Raw genomic sequence first — 19571 nt, forward strand, 5'->3', positions numbered from 1 at the left:
GTTACCATGGGTACCATTTCCTAGCGCCAAAGCCCTGCACCGGCACGGGATTCAATACTGGAGCTCATCCTGATGGCCCAGGACAAGGTAATTATGACCCAAAGACAGGGAGGTTGGCCCAGGGCACGTAAAACCAGGGTCCGTGTCTCCAACTGACGGTATCATCACCCGCAAAGTGGATATTTGGTCCCTCCATGTACCAGTTTTCCAGCACCAGAAGCCCTACAAGCAATTGCCAGTGCACCAGGCCAGGTACATTTAAAGATGCCAGTTTAGCAGAACACAGCTTATTCTCCCCTGTCACCACCTGGCCCCAAACTGTTGCACCAGAAACATGACAAAAATGACTTGGGGTTAAAAGCGAAGAGGAAATTCCCATTTTAGATAAAGAGGGAATTAAGAAAAACACCTAGAGAGAGCGCAGGGCTGGAAAACCAGGACATGAAACACAATTCCTTCAGGTTATATGCAAAAAATGTAGACAACTGAGGAGGGAAATGGAAAGAATCGATGGAAATATGATGGCTACTGAGGGTGAGATCAGCAGAAGGCATTTTAATCTCATTAGGAGAAATAATCCCCGCGGCTGGAGGTGTCGATACGCCTGCAGGAAGGTGTGCCAGGCCCCGGGAGCCTCCAGCCAAGTGGGAAAATCTCCCACTTGGGCATCTCCAGGGCAAACCAAGACAGATGGGGAAGGAGGTGATGAAGGTGATGGGGAGGGAAGTTTTTGCTCAAACAGACCATTTTTGGGTGGTGAGCCCCGGTGCCTTGCACCCACTGGCCTGGGAGGGTGAATGGCCACCAGTCCCTGGGGAAGCTGGGCAGCGCAGCGGCATGGCTGGGCTGTGGGGGCTCCCCGGGTGAGAGCCCACCCTGGGGACAGGGGATTAGAAGGGACAGATGTGACTGTGACTGTCCCTGGCTGTGACTCCCTGGGAAGCACAGAACCTGCCAGCACAGCACCGTGGGGAGGAGAGGAGAGGAGAGGAGAGGCGAGGCAGTGGTGCAGCGATTCCCTAGGGAAATCCCCCCAGACCCACTGTCCCCATGTAGCCAAAGCCTCAGCAGCAGGAGACGTGGTCCCCACATGGTCTCTGTGTGTAGGGGCTGCACCGTGCCGGCCATGGACATCTCTGGCTGGGGCATCATCAGTGAGGCTTCACTTTGCGACCCCCAAAACAAGACTGGGAGGAGAGAAAAAGTGGATTTAGGGCCAATCTGCAGCAGCCAGTGTCAAAATACTAACCACTGCACTGCAGCACATCCATCGCTCCACGAGCAGAGCAGTGGCCAGGACTGAGGGGGTCTCGCTTGTGCATGAGCACGGTCCGGCAGACACTGCTGTGACGATGATGATGCTGCTCAGCCAGGGAGAAGGCTTTCTCTCTGAGCTCTGCCAAGTCAAGAGCAGGGAAGGGGGGAAAATAACCTCCCAAACCCCTCTGGGAAACATAGACCCTCGTAGCTGCTTCTGGCCAGAGCCAGACTCACACCTCAGCGTGTCCTGATGGGAAGGGACCAGGCTCAGCATCCCCGCCCTGCCAAAACGTGTCCTTACCTTTAAGTACATGCAGGGCCAGTGGTGCATGCTGCCGCGGTGACAGTCCCTGCCATCGTGGTGCTGCTGGCGTCTGCCTCGACTTTGTTCACCACCAGTGAGGGAGGTGTGGTTATTTTATGTTTCCACTTGAAAGAAACGGGGCTCCGCAGCAGCAAACGAGGGGCAGTGGGTGGCCCTGGCAGGGCTGCGAGGGAGATGGGGATGGAGGGGTGGGCACAGGGTGGGCACAGGCCTCCTGCTCCCCTCTGCTATCTTCTGATGGAAATTGGGACAAAATGGCACACCAGACCATGGAAAGTGTCACCAGGGATGCTGTGCCGTGGTGGCAGGGGGTCGTGCCCATGGCCAAGATTTGGCAGGGACCACTGGGGAGAGAAGACGGGTGTAGTGGGGGGACGGCCACGTTTCAGTCAGGGCCACTTGTACTAACACCCAGGCAGGAGCTCGTGGAAAGAAGGATGTTTAAAGTGGAAAAAGTGTTTTTTTTGCCAAAGGGCTGAGCTGGGGGGTGAGATGTCCCTTGGGGGGAAGGAACACTTGGCACTGCATGGCCAGGAGCGCTCAGAGAGGGAAAGCAAGTCTTGCATTGCAGTGTAAGCTGCCTGGGCAGGCGTTTCGCTGGCCCATAAATGTCACACTGCAGCCAAGAGCCCCTCGGGCTCTTAGCAGTAACATCAGGGCCTGGCAGTTAACCGGGATTAGAGGAGGAATTCTGCAAATGCTCCTCAGTTGCAGGGTGGAGCAGTTTAAGCCCGTCCCTGGGCTGGGAGGCATCGGCTGGCAGCGCCTGGAGCTGCAGGGCCAACCTGGCTGGGTTCCTCGCCTTGCCTGGCCCCCCCATCCGCCCCTGCAGCCTCTGCTGGACGCTGGCTGTTCCCTGCCGGTGGCCCTGGATCCCAGCGATGGTGGGACCGCATGCTTCGCTGCCACCCCTGTGCATCCCCCCAGAGCCCTGGGCACGGGTGCGGCTCAAGGGACCCACCCGGGGGAGACGGGCAGGCGGGCGCTGCTCACCCCCCGGGCTGGCAGGCAGCTTTGGCACCAATGGAACCGCCCCCCGCCCCGGCCCGGTCCGGCTCTGCTGGGGCATCCCCGACTCCAGCGCGGGGCGATGCGGGTGCCAGCGGGCATCGTGGTGCGCCCAGAGGTTTTCCTGTGGCTGCCCAGCAGCACTCGGCCCCCCCGGGCCCCCACGCCTGCGCCCATCCATTACCTCCGAGGAACGCCGGGAGAGCTGCCGGGAGAGCAGGACCAGGGCGAGAGGGGATGCCGGGGACGGGTTGTGGCGTGGCATGTGTCCCACAGGCGAGGGAGCGCTCCGGGCACCAGAGATGCTCGCTCTCCCCTGTGCTGCTGCTGGGGACGTGGCTCCTGGCTCCCCAACACGAGCGACCCGGCAGTGGGGCAGCGGGGCGAGGGTGCCGGGGCCTGATGGGTGCCACGGGGTCGGCACTGCCTGGGTGGCGTTTTGGAGAGCTCTGCCACTCTCTCGCCATGCCCGGCCTGGAGGGAGGCAGAAATAAAGCAAAGGGTCCGTTCCCCGGCCACTGCTGATTTAATGATCTCATGGAGGCCATGTACTTTTGGGCTGTCGTGAACCATCAGTGCAAATGTGAGAGTCCCCTGCACGGCGGACCCCAAAATGAGAGCCCCCCCCCCTTCCAGCCTGGCACCACAAACCCACAGCCCAAAAAGTCTGTTGAGGTTCACCAGGGAGCACGTCCCTTGCGGTCCCTGTCCCGCTGCGAGCCCCTGCATCCCCGCTCAGCTCAGATCGTAGACGCTCTGCTCGTTCCCGGCAGCGACAAGAACATCCTGAAACTGGGAGACGACGCGTCCAAAATGGGACCCTTCCCAAAACACCTTCCCGCAGCGGGTGCAGCAGTAGAAGTCAGTGAGCTCGGCTTTGTCCAGCACCCCGGGGGGGATGGCAGCGACCTGCAGGACCGTGCCCTCCACCAGCGCCGCAGACGCCCCGCACTGCTCCGGCCCCCCCAGCTGCTCGCCGTGCGGGGTGTAGCCGGGCTGGGCTGCGTCGCAGGCTGGCACGGCGGCATCACAGCTCTGGCTGGGCTTCTCCTCACACCTCACCAGGCAGCCTGCGGGGAGAGGAGACAGCAAATAAACCATCAGCCACTGGTGTGATGAGCGGGGTCTGTGCTCAGCCATGTGAATGACTTTTGTGAGGGACCTGTTATCCCTGCATCCCAGGGAGGAGCATCCCGTGAATTTAGAAGGTGGCCACCAGCATCCACCAACTGCCTGCCCTGAGCATGGCACCCGTGCAGCCTCCTGCTCCGCAGCAGCTGCCCCGCAGCTCCCGCAGCTAATCAGTCACGTCCTGCTGCTGCCTGGGCAGCAGCGGGGTCTGCCATGGTCTTGGGAGCTATTCCAGTCTGGGTAACTGCACCAGTGCTGCTGCTGTACTGGGTGCAACGGTTTTAGCTCCCTGTCGCAGGCTGGGCAAGGCTGCTCTCCGAGATGGCCTGTGCCCCACTCCGGGGCTGCATTACAGGCAAGCAAACAGCAAGGGAAGCCCTTACTGCTGCTTTAATTAAAAAAACACCATTAATAGCTGTCTGCGCTGCTCACGACACTCACAACCCCCCTGGCCTGCCCGAGGACACCGGCTGCTGGGGTACGTGTGACATCCACCTCCCATCACATAACCTGGGCAAGGGGCACAGCGGGGCGCGATGTGGGGCCGTGTCCCGTGAGCTGTCCCCGCACACCCCGAGCCCTGGCCTCACCGGGCAGGCGGGTCCGTGCCATCACAAACGAAGTGCCACAAACCCCACGGCATTTTTGGCAGCTCGGTGCAGACTCTCACCACCCGCGGCCGGGGCACGGCAGGTCGCTGGGTCCGGGCGGCGGAAGCCGAGGGCTGAGCTGCCTCCATCCATCAGGACGCCTGGCAGCCGGGGACGCCGGCTGCAGTTACTGCTGCAGGATGACTCATTTTTGGCAGGGGGGGACTTGTCCTGCCGAGGCATCAATTAAGACAACAAAAGGCACCCTGCATCGCTCCAGCGGCACCTCTGGGGCGTCCAGCCTGCCCCTTTCGAGGATCAGAGGGAGCCTGGTCAGGAGCCAGCTGTGACAGAGAGGGACACCAGCATTCCCAGCTGGCTCTTCCCTGCATCTCAATGCTGTCAGGGCCTAGGACACGCTGGCCATTATTGTGGGGGAAAGCAAGGCTGAGGACAGCCCTGGAATGGCCCCCCCTCCCAGGAGAGCCACCGGCAGGGCCTCGACCCACCACCACATGAGCAGAAAGAGCCACAGCCCGCGAGAGGTGCGGGAGGCTCAGCTCACACCATCCCCTGGTTCAGGGGGGCTCCCCACAGCCCCCCGAGACCTTCCACACCTCCCCAGAGGAGCTGACCAGCCCAGGCTGGTGCGGCACGGTCACCCCCCATTCCCAGCAGACAAACAGCCACACTGAGGGTCGAGGCTGTCACTGGAGATGTTCTCAGGGTGGTTTTGCAGCCCAGCCTCAGACCACCACGCAGCCCAGGAGCAGCGCAGGTTTGGGGGCTGCTGCCACAACACGAGGGAAAGCAGCCCCAAGCCCAGTCCCAGCCACCGGCCAGGAGCTGGGCTCACCATCGCCATGCCCTGGGCAAGTCGCAGCCCCGCTTGTGGATTTGCCTTTCCTTCATGCTCTGCATCTGCTTGGGACACAGCATCCATTCTTGGAGAAAAAACAGTGACCTCAATTTCCCATTTTCTCCAATTTTTGGCATGTGGTGAAGCACCCGCACTCCTCTCAGGAGATCCCTGAGCCGGCCAGAGCGGGGACATGGAGGAAGAGCCCCATTCCCGGGGGTTTCTCCGGGACAGAGCCCGTCAGCGGGTGGCAGATCCCTGTGGCAGGAGGGAGGGGCTCTGCCCTTGCCCTGTCCCTGCCTCCCTCCGCCCTGTGCTACACGATGGCATGGGGTGGCCTCAGCCCGGGCATGCAGGGACCAGCTCGCTGAGGAGGCCAAGCTGCGGGCTGCACCGCCAAGCACACGAACCACAGACTCCCTGCAAAACCCTGGGCCATCACTTGTTTTTCTTCAGTTTATAACACACGGACACAAATCTGCCTTTCTTCCCTTTTTCTATTCATCGTGCCTGCTCTCAAGCACCAGACCTCTGCATCTGCCTCCAGGACCCCGACGGGAGGGACATCTACCTTGCTTGGGACTTTTAGATCCAACCATAATCAAAACGACACTGCCAGCAGCCAGCACCGATGGCCAACATCTTTCCCCGCTGTGGAGCCTAAAAAATTCCCTGGCCCGACCCTGCAGCACCCCAGCCCTGCCAGCGCCAGGGCACAGACACTTGATGCTCCTGCAGCAATCCCGGGCAATTTGCTCTCCCTTCCGACACGCTCCATCAGCTGCCGTGCTGCTGGTGGGCAAAGCCAACTGCAGACCCCCTCCTTCTCTGCATGGGGCGGTGGTGAAACCTCCAGCTCCCCCAAACACCCCCATCCCACCCCCCTGGGCTCGTGAGAAAAAGGCAGGCAGGGAGGAAAAGTTCATCCCTTAAAAGCTGGGGGAGAGAAAGGCCGTGATGGTCACCCGGTAGTTTTGCCTTTCGCTTGCACCAGCCCCCTCCTAATTGTGGCTCTTCAAAGGGTTGAAAATGCTACATCACTTCAAAGTGACCATTTTTGAATGGGAGCTTGTAAAACCCCTTCTCCCCCTCCCACCAAATTCTTTCCAGGGCTTTTGAAGATGCCTGCGCTCCCCTGGCCGCTGCGGTGAAAGGGCCACTGGGCGCCAGGCGCAGGGTGCCAGCCGGGCACATGGTGAAAACCATGCTGGGAAAAGGTCAGATCCCCCAGAAAAAAAGGGTTTTCCTGGGAGAAAGGGGGGATTTTTTGAAGGAGGGTTTTTTTTCTCCCCCTTGAGATAGGCAGAGCCCTCCCGGCAGAGCCGCTGCTCCCGCGGGGCTGCAGCCCGGCTCGCCTGGATGCTGTGCACCGTGGAGTTACACCGGAGATGGAGCAAAGGAATGTGTGGGGTGCGTGGGGCCGAGAGGAGCCGAGCGTGTCCTTCCAACGTGCCGGGAGTTTTTCAGATCTATGGCTTCCAGAGCTCTGCGATGGTTTGCACCAAAGGCTGGATTCCCACCGCATCTCTGCGGAGGAGAAATGAAAGCGATTCCTTACCAAATCAATTCGAAACACCTCTTGGGAACTAATAATCCCATTATAAAACATCTTGAAAATAAAAAGCCCTTTTGCCTCTCGCTCACCTCTCCCCCCCTTGCCCGGGTCACCCTGGGGATGACAGAGCCTGACGGGGGGGCTGAGCCCTGCAGCCCCCCCAGCACCCCGGGGCTGAGCACCCGCACGTGTTAGTGCCGCAGAGCTCCACAGGCAGCAAGGATCGTCCCCGTCCCTGAGCGGGCAGCCCTGCTCAGCACAGAGCCATCTCCTCCTGCCCTCCCCATGAGCTGCAGCCGTACCCTGCCCTCGCATGTGCTGCCCACATCTCCAGCTCCTGCCCACCCCTGCTCGCCTGCGGGAGTTAATACTCCACAGGAACAGCACAAACCGCTGCTGTTCCCACCCACGGACACGTCTCAGCTCCCAGAGAGTGCTGCCATGCCCAGGGGAAAGGGGATGCTGCAGGACCCCAATTCTGCTTATTTCTGCATCAGGTTCCTCCCTGGGCAGAGCAAGGCCACCCTCAGCGGTGGGATCCCACCTCTTCAGCCCAGGAGACATCCTTGTCACCCCTGCAGCAGCCCCGCATTGTGCCCAAGCCACTGCCACGCACCCCAGAGCTCCATGAGGTGGGGTGCAGCAGGAGCCCCGCCAGCCCGGGAGGGATCCCCTTCCTTCAGCCCCCAGCCACCGGCACCGAGACAGTGGGGAAGACCCACAGCAAAGCTACATCTCGCCCTGGGGTACTGCATGGTTCCTGGTGCTTGAAAACCAACAGTACCTTCACCCCGGGGGACACAGGGCCAGCAGCGTGTGCCCCAAGGGCATGGCAGCTTCTGGAGACCCCATGGCTGCAGGTGATTGCCGAGGTGACAGTCCCACATGAGCCCTGGATGGGAACTATTGCAACGGGGGGGCTGCGGTGGGCAAAGTGACTTGTCCCAAAGACCCCAGAGAAGGCCAAGACAGGCCAGGAGCCGCAGCTCCACATGCCCCACTGCGAGGTCCTGCTTGTGGATGGGGGGGCTGAGCCCAGTGGGAGGGATGGGGGGCATGGCACAGGCTGCCTACAGTGGGCAGGGGGATGTGCACCCTCCTCTGCCCACAGAGAGGCCCTTAGTGGTGCGGGTGTCATATTGAAAGGCTACCGTGACGGTGACACCGGTGACCTGTAGTCCCTACAGCCTACTCTGTTGGTTGCAACAGAGGAGTCCTGGGTCAGCATTTACTGGGACCCCCCACTGTGGGACGGAGGGCACGGGAGGGCCTGGGAAGCTGGGACAGAGCAGGGCACTCCTCATTCGAACCCACGCCCATTCCCCTTTCCCAGACCACACAGCCCTGATTTGGCTGGAAACAACCCGTCCCCACGCGCGTGAGCCCTGGGCACCCTCTGGGTTTCAGTGTCGGGACACCTTCGGGTAACCCAAACTCCCTGGGGAGCCGGGTACTTCTGCACAAAATCCTGCCCCCCAGGCCCCGTTTCTAGCCCAGGTCCCTCTGTGTCACCCCAGCTAAGACCAAGGCCTTGGGGCGAGGAGCTGGGTGCTTGTCCCGGCTGGCTCAGGCGGGGACCTGGCGCTCGCCCCGTGGCTCCGCAGCGGGAACCGCAGCCTCCTGCCGCCTCCCGAGAGGCGCTCGGGTCTGGCAGCGCTTGTGCAAGCTGAGGGCCCTTCTCCCAGCCCGGCAGCCGCACCCAGCTGTCATCGCAACCACACACACGGGAGACTCGTCCATAATTAGGCAATTAAGGCTGAGGTGTTTTGGAGAAAGCGCGCATGGTAAAGGCTTTGCACAAGGCTGAAAGCAGACCTGGGAGCATTCTTGGAGTACAAAGGTGCATGGGAAACCTTGCCGCGGTGAGAGATCGAACCCGATAAGCGGAGTTACGAGCCTGAGAAACACACTCGATTGCAGGGCACTGAAGATGCCTGGTTATCTTTTCCTCCTCGATAAGGCAGATAAGCAAAGGACAAAGGACCCGGGATTGTGCAACCTGGGCTGCAGCAGCCCGGCCACGATCTTAGGATGTTCCCAGGGTGGAGGAGGGAGGATGAGCTCAAGGCAAGAGGCACCTTCAGTTGCCATCATCTCCCTGTGCCGCTGTGGGAGAAAACCCTGCCGGCTCCCGTGCCCAGCGCCGGGCAGGAGCACCAAACAGTCCCTAGCTCCTTCCCGGGGAGCATTCGGCACAACGCCGCTGCCAGCGGGTACACGCAGAGCTCTGCAAACCCACAGCCACGAAAACGTCACCGGTTTCCTAGCCTGGCAGTGGTTTTTCATATGAGCAATTGAAATTCTTCTGAAAAGGGGGAGCTGGCAGAGCAAGACCCAGCCGAGCCCAGGGGGTGTGTCTGGCCGGTCTCACCACCGCAGGCCCTGGTCCCAGCCCTGCACTGCAGCTCCTCGGTCCCCATCCCTGCCCTGCTTGGGGACAGATGTGAGCATGCTCCCGTTACCCCCCTGCGCCCCGGAGGGAAGAGAGCCTAAACGCATGGGGCTGCTCCGTCTGAGGGTGAAGGGGGCTGGGGATCCCCTGGGTCCATGGGTGCAGCCCCTTGGGGATCCATCCCCTTCCCTGCAGAAACATGCAGAGCAGCCTGAGACATCCAGGGTGCCTTGGCCTCTCCTGCACGCCGGGTCTGGTGCTGAAGCAGTGAGGATGCATGGGCTGCGAGAGCCCTCCTGGGACAGCATGGGGATCGCCCGCCCTTCCCACGTGGCAGTAAGATGGTGTGATGCTCACAGCAAAGCCAAACACTGTAGATCAGGGAAGCACGGCAGGAAAAAACTGCATCCAGCCTCAAGGCTTTGGACACGCAGTGGCCTCTTCCCGCTGTGCATCGGAGCCTCTGGCTAAGGGAAGCGGGTCCCACCAGCCCATGCCCTCAGCCACCCCAGTGTGGCGGCCATAGAGGAGGGACCTGGCACCGTACTGGTGTCACCCCAGCTTGGAGCCGAAGCACAGCCTTCCCCGCACTGTGGTCTTGCGGCTCTTCCTCCCGCCTGCCCGTGCCCTGCCTCTGCCGGCTTTCAGCCAGGCTCCGCCACAGAGCCGAGGGCCAGGAAGGGAAAGAAACCCCGAGTCACTGCTCGGGCTGGTGGGGGCAAGGCGGGTACCCCAGCTGGGCTGCTCGGAGCCCTGCCAGCCCCACGCCATCCGGCCGCCCAGGGCAGGGACGTCCTGGCTGACCCTCCAGCTGCCCACGGGGCTGCCCGGGGCTTATCCTGCACCTGCGGGACGCAACGTTGGAGGAGAAGATGGGTAGTGCAGATCTCTCTGGTCTTGAGTACCAGCTTTGGCTGGTCAGGGAGGATGCTCACCCAGCTTGGGGCTCCCCAGGGTGCTGTGTTGGGCTCCCCAAGCACCCCCAGCCACTACGCCTGCTCCTCCACCTCTCTCCAGCACAGAGCGGAGGCTCTGATGTGCCTGGCTAGCAGCAGAGTCCAAAGGAAAGCAGGACCAGTTGTTTTCATGTTTTGCAAAATGTTTCACATGGCAAGGGATGATTTTATGATTACAGAAGCCTTTTCTGTTTGGTGAATCCTAACCAGATCGCATGTGCTCCATCCTCGCCTTTCCTAGGGACCAGATTTCATCTGGCAGAGCATCCCCAGAGCACCGGGGCCCCGTGCCAGCTGGTTTTACCACACTGAGTAAGCGAGAAGCTTCCCCTGGCCAGATGAGAGCCTGTGACACATCCCATCCCCCCGGGTCATTTGGGAGCCCGCAGGCTGCCCACAGCCTCCAGCGAGATCATGTCTTGCCCGTGCCACGTGGTGATCCGCAGCGGTGCTGCCTCGCTCTGCCCCATCCCCTGCCAGCTCCAGGCATCCCAGCTGCTCAGAGCATCCCACTGGGCATCACGGGGCAAAGCTGTCCAGGCTTGAAACTATGTCCAGCACTTCCATCAAAGCCCTCATGCAGGGCAAATGGGGCTGTGTCAGGGAAAATGTTCCCTAAAACCTGGGAAAGTCCTAGGTCCAAGTTGGAGTGAGCTATTGCAGGACAAATAACTTGCCTTTCATCACTTGGAAGCCCTACCATAAAAATCTGGGAGCCAAACAGAGCGGCATTGGCTCAAGTTTTGCAGCCAAAACATGAGTAGCCCCAGGCTGTCTGCAGCCGGACCCCAGGACTTGGGAGCACCCAGGCAGCCATGGGCTTATGCCGAGGGTTGGTCCTGCAGGATCCATCCCCATCCACAGCTGACGGGTGCCCCAGCATCCGTGGCTCCCGCTGCACCTGCCTGCTGCTGCCCGGAGAGGTGAAGCCCCCCCAGGAGGAGGCTCTCTCCTTGCCTGGAAGCAGGAGTGAGGAAAGGGCATTTTCTTGCCAAGCAGCAGCATCTGGCCACGGTCCTGGGGGTTAATCCACACGCGGTGGCGTGAATGAGATGACATGGTCTGGGCTGGAGTCACGGGGCAGGGGCCGGTCCCGGTGTGGGCAAGCAGCTGGGGGCTGTGGGTGCTGAACTCCCCGTGCCATGCGTTGGGCCATGGCCGAGGGCAGAGCAGGTCCCTGCCACCAGCCCCCTCCAGACGGAAAATGTGAAGGAAATCGGGGAACGACCAAAGTTTTCCTTATGAACCCAGTTCTCTGGCTGCCCAGCCCATCTCACTGCCACCACTGTCCCCACCAAGCGCTGACAGGACATTGTCATTGCACCCTTCCCCTGTTTCTCTTCCACAAAACTTGACCCAAAGTGGGGCATTCTGGGGACGACCTACTCGAGCTCACACTAATGCTCGCAATCCCAGCAGCTGCTGGCAGAATCTAAATAGAAATGGAAACCCCAGGGTGGCTGGAGCCCTGGGGCACAGGGGACCCCCTGGCAAGTCCTCAGGGGTCTTCGCTTTGGGTTGGGTGCCTGTGCCTACCTGCCCAGGAATCACAGCTTCTATTTTATGTCTCTGTTGCAGCAAAACACTAACCCTCTGAGGATGTTGTGGCATCTTTGGTCCCTGACCACTCCGTGTCAGAGGATGCTCCCCATCAGAGGATGCTCCCCGACAAGGGCACACCCGATGTGGCCGGCGCAGGGCTCCCACCTGGCCCAGCAGACAGGGGTCCTTCCCCATGAGACACCCCCCAGTGACATGGGGGACCCAGCCAGAAGCTGCATGGCACGATGGGGACATGGGGTGCTGTGGACATGGTCTAAAGGGTAGAGCCAGGTGGTCCCTGAAGGGTCTGCATGGAGGAGCAATGGTGCCGTGTGAGACCTCTCCAGCTCCATCATCCCCATCCCGAAGGGGGAAGGGGAAACGGCTCACATGGCTGAACGCAAACCACAGCATTTCTATTTCCCATACTCTAAAACTGGCTGAACAGGCCTGGCTGGTCGCTGGGTATACACACAGCGAGTGCCCTCACCAGAGAAACCGCTGGGGAGGATGCCCCGGCCTTTCGGGAAGCACAGCACTCCCAGGCTGCCAGCACCATGGGAAAAGCCGCCCCACCACGTCCCTCATCCCTAGAGCCACATGCGTGGCTCCCAGCAAAGCCACAGCCGGCCAGGAGCGCCCGGCAGCCGCCGCTTCGCACTGCTCTCTCCTATCAAGCAGATGGGGAAACCGAGGCACGGCAAGCGACGTATGTGAGGGCCAGCGGCAGAGCCCGGGCTGGGTCGGAGCAGCGAGAGGGGCACATTCCCATCCTGGTGTGCCTGCGGCGGGTGCCACTCACCACCAAAATGCGGCTCCCTGCGGGGAGGAGCGTGGGGGTCGTCACAGCTCGAGGCAGGGCATGGAGGAGCCTTTCCCCCTCCGAGCCTGCTGGAGCCTCACCAGGCAGGCGGCACTGACTCACTCCTGCAGCCTGACCTAGTTTAAGAGGCACGGTGCAGGTGAGAAAGGCACATCAGCAGCGCCAGCCGGGAGGCATTTCGCAGTCCACGCCGAGTTTTCCAGGTCAGGCGGCGATGGCCTTAGGCTGCCACTTGAGCCACTGCTGGCATCTCACCAAACCACCCCGGGCTGGGCAGTCCCGTGCACGACCCAGTGCCTCGCAGGGCAGCACGGGGCAGCCGGGGAGTGGGCTGGGAGCTGTGCTCGGCGTGCTCAAGCTCAGCCAGGTACGAAGTGGGCTTGGAACAGCTCTGTGGGTCTGCATCCGGCAGCAGGATGGTGGCAGGGGACCCCATTTTCCCTCTGAGAGACCCCCAGCCCGAGTGGGACGGTCCCGCTCTGCTGGGGGCAGCGAGTCCCAGGTGGGAGTGCAGGGAGGGGGCCGGGGCCAGAGCACGACTCCCAGCCATCGGCGCCCACCCGCTTACCTGCGTCGCCGTGCCCCGGCGCCTGCCTGCTGCCCTCCACCAGCTGCCTCATCCTCTCCCTCGAGACCTTCAGGTACTTGTTGCAGTTGCACACCTGGAAGAAGAGAGAGGGGGAGGTTGGTGAGATGGCGGCTGTGCTCCCCGGGCATCTCCTGCCTGCCTGGAGCACGCCGCCCCGCACCGGGCACCCCCGGCAGAGGCTGGGCAGCCCCCGGTCGCATGCATCATGGCAGAGGGAAACTGAGGCAAGGCCTGTCCCACTGAGGCGGGGGTGGCAGAATGGCAGCAGATACAAATTTTGGTGTTCACAAGCCACAAGAACCTCCTCTCCAGAGGCACTCCATCTTTACGGTGCTTAGCCACATCTTCATGCCAGGCTGCCGGTGCCAGTGCCTGCCCCCCCAGCAGACCTTACCCCCTAGCCCTACACAATGCCAGAAAAAAACAGAAACTGAGGTTGCCTTAAAACATCAAGCAGACACCCAAATTTTGGGCTGTGGCTTCAAGATTTGTTCTCTCTTGTCTCATAGAAGCTATGGAGGATGGCCACGGACCCTGAGACATGCTGGGGTCTCGGCCGGCTGTGCTTGGCCTGGCTCTGCTGCAACACCGCGAGTGCCGAGTCACATTTTCTAACCCCACCTTTGGTTTGCCAAAATGTACCTGGAGAGGTCTCCGGCCACCTACACGCACTGGGTGCTAGCCCTCAGGGAGCCAAACCCCTCAAGGATCTCCCCAAACCCCACCACCGAGGAGCACCCACAGCCGGGTGCCTCGGGCTGAGCCCAGGGTGCAGTCGGCAGTCGAACGCACTCACCCAGAAGTGATCAGCACTAAATCTCCCCAGAGCATCACAGCCAGCTCCCTGACAGCTTGACTCTCCTCTCCCCTCCCTGCTTGGATGGGAGCTGGGTGCTGGGATGTGCTGCAACACCTTTCGTCAGCTATTTGTTTTTAGGGGCTGTTTTCTGCTTGCGGAGCATTTCGAGCACGCTGCACCCAAGGCAAGCAGGGAGAGAGGTGCCTAACTCCACCAACCACAACAAGTTCCCTGCCTGGGGCTTTGCTCCAAAGTCTGTTCAGACCAGAAGGGTTTTTCCACTGCCTGACCGGGCACCGGCGTGGGCTCGCAGCGGCTCTGCCGGTTTGCGGCGTGCTAGCTGGGACGGTGCTGGGGTCATGGCGAGGTGCAACGATGCCCCTTCTTCCCACACAGCTGCCTGGAGGAGGATGGGGGGAGGATGATTTGTTTGAAAACGAGCTCGCCACCACGTCCCGGCTCTGCCCTGTGGCAGGAGGAGGTTATTTCCACTGGCAGCTTCCACAAAACCAGCACACGCTCCCCAGCCTGGGCACGATTTGGCCATAAAAGGATGCCCAGGCTCAGGTCCCTGGAGCCGCGCTGCTCCAGCCCTGTGGAGCAGCAGCACAGACAGACAGAGATGGACAAAGCGCGATCTTGAAAGCACCCAAATGACGTGGAAGCCACTGCATCACTTTCAAAAGGGAATTTTGCAGCAATCCCCTGATTTGCACAGCAAGCGATGCTGTGCATCGCAGCATCACTTGCTGTTACAACTCCTCCTCGTGCAAACGTGGGTCAGGCCCCTGCGCGCTGCTCCGGCTCACCAGCCCCTCTCCTTCTCGCTCGCGCTGGTGCTGCGGGGGGCTGAGCGTGCCCTCCCTGCCCTGAGCAGGGCAAAGCACCCTCCTCGCTCTCATTCAAACCCAGGTACCCGGGGAAATGAAACTGGGTGAAACCGCAGGGAAGCAGAAAGACGATCTTATTTGAGTGAACCTGAATTTCTGCAGAGCCAGATCAGCTGTTGGAGTTACCGATCAGAAAGGAGACGCTGCTTTGGAGTTCACTGCCAGCCTCACGCCAGGGAGGGTTACGCTGCAACCTGCGGAGGCCACCCGATACCATCGGATCTGATCTCCTCAGGCTTCAGCTGTCTGGACTAACAAGGACTGGAGCTCACTGGCTCCTTTTCACACCTTCACCTCCCCCTCCCTCAGCTCTGCTCTGGCTCAGCTGTGCCTGCGGCAGCAGCCCATCACCAGCTGGGCCAGATCCATCCTGAAAGATGGCTGAGAGAAAAGGAAGAGGAGCATAGAGGGATCCAGGATGAGCAGGGAAGGAGACGGACGTGTTCCGTCGTTCAGGGTGGATGTCACCCGCAGCCATGGTGACCCTGATGACCCTGGGGTCAGCAGCAGCAGACCCTGATGCTGCTGCCCAGCGGAGCTGTGCTCCGGCCCCTGTCAGCTCTGATGGTGGAGTCAGGGCTGCTGCTGCGGGACGGGATGGGATGGTCCCTTTGAGGCTCAAGGACGTCCCAGCCTGCACAGGCTGGACCTGGAGCCACAGGTGTCACCACCCCAGCAGCCACCCGAAGCCCTCATGTAGCTCACAGGGTGCCTGCTGGGATTTGTGGGGCTGCAACAGGCAGGCAGAGGTGATGGGCAGCCCCCAGGGACGTGTGCCGAGCTCTGCCTGCGCTGGCCCCGCTCCCCTGTGACAGTGACAATGGGGAGGGGGCTGCACGCTGGAGAAGGGCGTTGAGCCTGGCCGTGGGAGAGACGTGGGACGGCACCTCCCAGGCATGGCAGCAGCACCGGCTGCACCGGGGTGTCAGAGGCTCCCAGAGAGGTCCCAAACCACCCGGCCATCCAGCTGCCACCAGGACGGGCGCAGTGGGCGCCCAAGGGGCAAACAGCACCCTCCTCCCCAGCCCTCCCTGCCAGGCACGGACATGCACCCTGTGTGGGCATGGGCTCGTGTCCCCTCCGTCACAAACACCAAATCCACCTTAACACCCAGCCTTGGCAGTTGGGAGCACGCCACGGTGTTTGGGCAGCGGTGCCAGCGTGCCGGGCATGGGCTCCTGGCTCCCGCTCGGGGCACGGAGCAACCTCGGGCAAATTTCTCCGCTTCTCTAAAATTCATCATTGTTGTAAACTAAGGGCAATGTACCTCCCTGGGCCAGGTATGCCCTGGCAGCCCAGGCGTAGCCTGGCATTTCCCACTCGCCCGGGGCTGCCAGATGCTTGCCGCAAGGCTCCGTGCCCCACGCCATCTCCCCAGCCTCAGGGGCCTTCGCCACCCTCAGCTTCCCCAAAGGCACAGGGCGGGCTCAGGAGCCAGATAAGCCACTTAGCAGCAGTGCCAATTAGCTGTAATAAAAAAATTGCAATTAATTTTTTTAATGCCTTGCCAAAATGAGCCAGAAGAGATGAAGCGAGCGGGACAGCCTGCCACCTCAATAAGGCCGGGCTGAGTGGCTGCCGTGCAAGGGCCAGCGGTGGCCTTGGGCTCGATGCTTGGCTGCTGCTTGGGGACGTGGCTCCCCACAGCCTCCTGCGTCTCAGCATCACTACCTGGGGATGTGAAGCGGTTTTTTGTGTGGATCTTGCTTTTGTTTTAAGGGTAGGGAAGTGGGGAGCCTCTCTGCTGGGGAAGGGATGGGTTTTTCCTCCTTGGGAAGGTTTGGTTTCCCCAGACCCATCGTGGCAGGATTAGTCGTGGCCCCCACAAAGTGCAGCAGATGCAAAGGCAAAAATCTTTGCCATGGTGAGACAGCAGGAGATGGTGGCACCCTGGGACACTGTCCGGGGGTGCAACCGCTGCAAGCAGGGGCTACGACCCAACAGCGAAGGGTTTGGCTTCTCCCCCGCAACATCTCGGGGTCCCCCGCAGCCCCTGTGCCTGGCTCGGGGGGGAGCAGCCGCTTCTGCCTGACACTGCAGCCCTGCCCTGGGGATGATGTGCTGAGTTGGCTGAGTGTGCAGGGTCTCTGCTCATGCTGTCCTGCCTGTCCACGTGGCCAGTGTAACCACAGGGTGACCACGGAGCTGGGCCACAGTGGAGAAAAGGGGTGAGTTCAGCTTGGGAGGAGGGGGCCAGGTGGCTGCAGCCCCCGCACACCCCATAGCTCTACCCAGCCTGCGGACACCCGTGCTCCCGTCGCACGGCGGGGTGCCCCGGTGCTCCCGGGGCTGCGGGTCGCAGGGCGGCAGCGGGCACACCTCGGAGCAGGAGCAGCGCTGCCTTTCTCACGCTAGGGCAGCCCTTGCCAGCACACGCTTAGTCACAGGTAAATCCCAGCCTAGATCTGCTCTGCCCTCTGTGAAATGGATCTTGGCTGCACCCCCGCTGAAGCAATCCCAGCGCTCGGGAGCCATGGCGGGCGCACTTTCCCACGGCAGCCCGGCTTCCAGCACCCCGTGTGAATCAGCCCCTTCCTGGGCAGGCGCTGGGTGCCCCTGCACGGCACACGTGCAGCCGGCCGGGCAAAGCCAGGCGAGCACATCCCCGCTCCGATCCCCCTGTTGTGCCAGCTGCCCGCTCAGCAGGAGGGCCGGCGAGGACGGTGCCGCATTTAGGCTCTCTGGGCAGGGGGGGACGGCTGTGCCATCTCCCCCTGCCTCCCCGGGCTCTGCTCGCCATGCCCACGTGAAGGATGAGGAGGGGGTGTGACCCATCTCAGGTGAAGCTGTGGTCCCCGCTGCGGTCCCTCACTGTTGTCCCCTCTCCCTGCGCCCGTCCGGGCCTCCTGACCGAGGTTCCGCACCCCGGTGTCGGGCCCCGTCACCCCCGCAGCCATGTGCTCCTGCCCCGGGACCTCGTGCCAGCATCCACCACACCCAGAGGAACACTCTGCAGCCCAGCCTGCTCTATGATGTCACCACTGAGAGCTGTGACACGGGGATTAGAAGGAGTGATGTCATTGGACCGGGACTGCGATGTCACAGCAGGAGATTGTCTTGCTGTGATGTCACAGCAGGAGAGCTGCCGTGGATCTCTGTGCTCGGTGGTCCCTGGGCCCGGTGAGGCACTTATCCCCATCCCCAGCAGCCTGAGCCACCCTGGCTGAGCGGGCAGCTGCCGTGCGGCGAGGCTCTCCCTGCCTGCATGGCCGAGGAGGACAAGGCAGGTGAAACGTGCTTTTGCAATACTGGCAGCTCGTCTGGTGGCTTGTTTTTGTTTAGGACGATCCCTGCCTCTCCCAGCCCTCCTGGGTGGGGATTTCACCAGTAGTGACGCACGAACCTCCCGGGACTCGAGGGACTGGATGCTTCAGCCTGGAGTGCTGGGGCCATCTCAGCATCCCATCCCCTTTCTGGGCCTCCACCCAGGAAGGCAAGAAGCTCGAAGAAAACTCAAGTCCAGCAGACAACAGGAGCCAAACCTTCTGGGACTCAAAAAGGGCCCCGGGAGCCAGTGTGAGCTTGGCCGAAGATGGCGGCGTGAGCTCAGCTGGAGGTCCACAGCCTGGTGCCCAACACACATGGAAGATGAGCAGTTCAGACAGCAGTGGAGTCAGTTTTGCTGCTTCCTTTGATACCCCTGAAAGCTGCATCTCCAAAGTGCTCCAAGAGTCACCTTGGTGATGCTGAGCTCTGCCCAGAGGAGCCGTCCCTGAAATGGTCCTTCGGCTCGCAAGGCTCCTTCTGTCTGCTCTGCTGACAAATGTCACAGGCCAACGTCACTGAGGGATCTCCTTGGCAGGGGTTTTACCGGTGAGACACAACCCTCTGCCTGGAGAGCTTCTGGCTTGGGAAATCCTCAGTGTATCAAAATCAGCTGTAGAGGACAACAGTGCCCGGCGTGAACTCTTTGGGGCAATTCAGGGCAGCTCATGTCAGGACAATTCCTTGGGCGTCTTCTGCTCGCCATATCACAGGACTATTCAACAGCCACCTGGAGTGATATCTCTTTTCCTACTCACCGCCTACCCTCTTCCCTTTCTTTCTTTCCCTCGCTCCGAGATGGATATCATCTGGTGAAAGGGCCACTCCTCCGGATGGAGGTTGCAACTCTCATTTTGGTTGTGAAACCACAGTCCTTGAGCATCCGAGAGTTTCTTTCAGGGACTTACCGAGACTAGAAATCTCCCCAGAACGGGCATGCAGGATGTTCAGGCTCAGCCAGCTATCTCCCCAGCATAGGCTGCCTGCGTGCAGCCTCCAAGCCCAGGCATTGCAGATAGGCAGGTCTGCCTCCAGCAGATCTCCTGCCCATCACCCAAAGCAGACAGTGCCCAGAAAGGAGGGAGATGGTGGGAAGGACAGTGAAAGAAAACCAGGTAACAACCTGGCAAATTCCAAACACAAGTCAGGAGTGGATCGTGCTCATCTGCCCACGTGTATATTTCCACACACTTTTCCCAAGCCTCCAGCTCCTCCTTGCTGCACTCAAAGCTTTGACCTTCAGACACTCTCCTCTTCCTCCAGCAACGCTGTGGGCTGGATTCCTCTCTGCCCTGCAGTGCCTTCAAGGTCCTTGCACAAAGAGCAGAAACCTCAGCAATTCGACCCGCCAGAGCTTCCCACACCCTGCGGGTGCAAAGGCCACCTCTCAGTGCAGAGCGGCGGCGAGCCAGGCCCCTGGGACGGCTGCACCTCCAAGGGGATTTTCAGAAAGCAGCTGACCAGGCTGTTTCCCTTCCCCTTTATGCCAAGAGCTTTTCTCATTGACCTTCTTATCTGGGAATCGTAAACGTGCACATTGCTGCTCCTGCTCTCTTACAAATGGTCTAACGTCTGTCCTTGGGTACCG

At 61.0% G+C, this 19571-nt stretch overlaps 1 protein-coding gene across 3 annotated transcripts in view; it reads right to left on the reverse strand.

Moving 5' to 3' along the window:
- Positions 1–3107: 3107 nt before the first annotated feature.
- Positions 3108–19571, reverse strand: part of EXD3 (exonuclease 3'-5' domain containing 3) — a 295945-nt gene continuing 279481 nt past the window's right edge. For 2 of the 3 annotated variants that reach the window (XM_075519656.1, XM_075519655.1), the window contains exons 21-22: positions 13010–13103; positions 3108–3663 (exon numbers count right to left, since the gene is read on the reverse strand). In XM_075519656.1, coding sequence (XP_075375771.1) covers positions 3329–3663; positions 13010–13103 — 429 coding nt within the window. In that variant the 3' untranslated portion in view covers positions 3108–3328. Of the gene's footprint in view, positions 3664–13001; positions 13104–19571 lie in introns of all 3 variants that reach the window. The other variant, XM_075519660.1, reaches the window with a different exon arrangement.

The sequence above is a fragment of the Mycteria americana genome, chromosome 17 (assembly GCF_035582795.1).
Source record: "Mycteria americana isolate JAX WOST 10 ecotype Jacksonville Zoo and Gardens chromosome 17, USCA_MyAme_1.0, whole genome shotgun sequence".
Lineage (NCBI taxonomy): Eukaryota > Metazoa > Chordata > Aves > Ciconiiformes > Ciconiidae > Mycteria > Mycteria americana.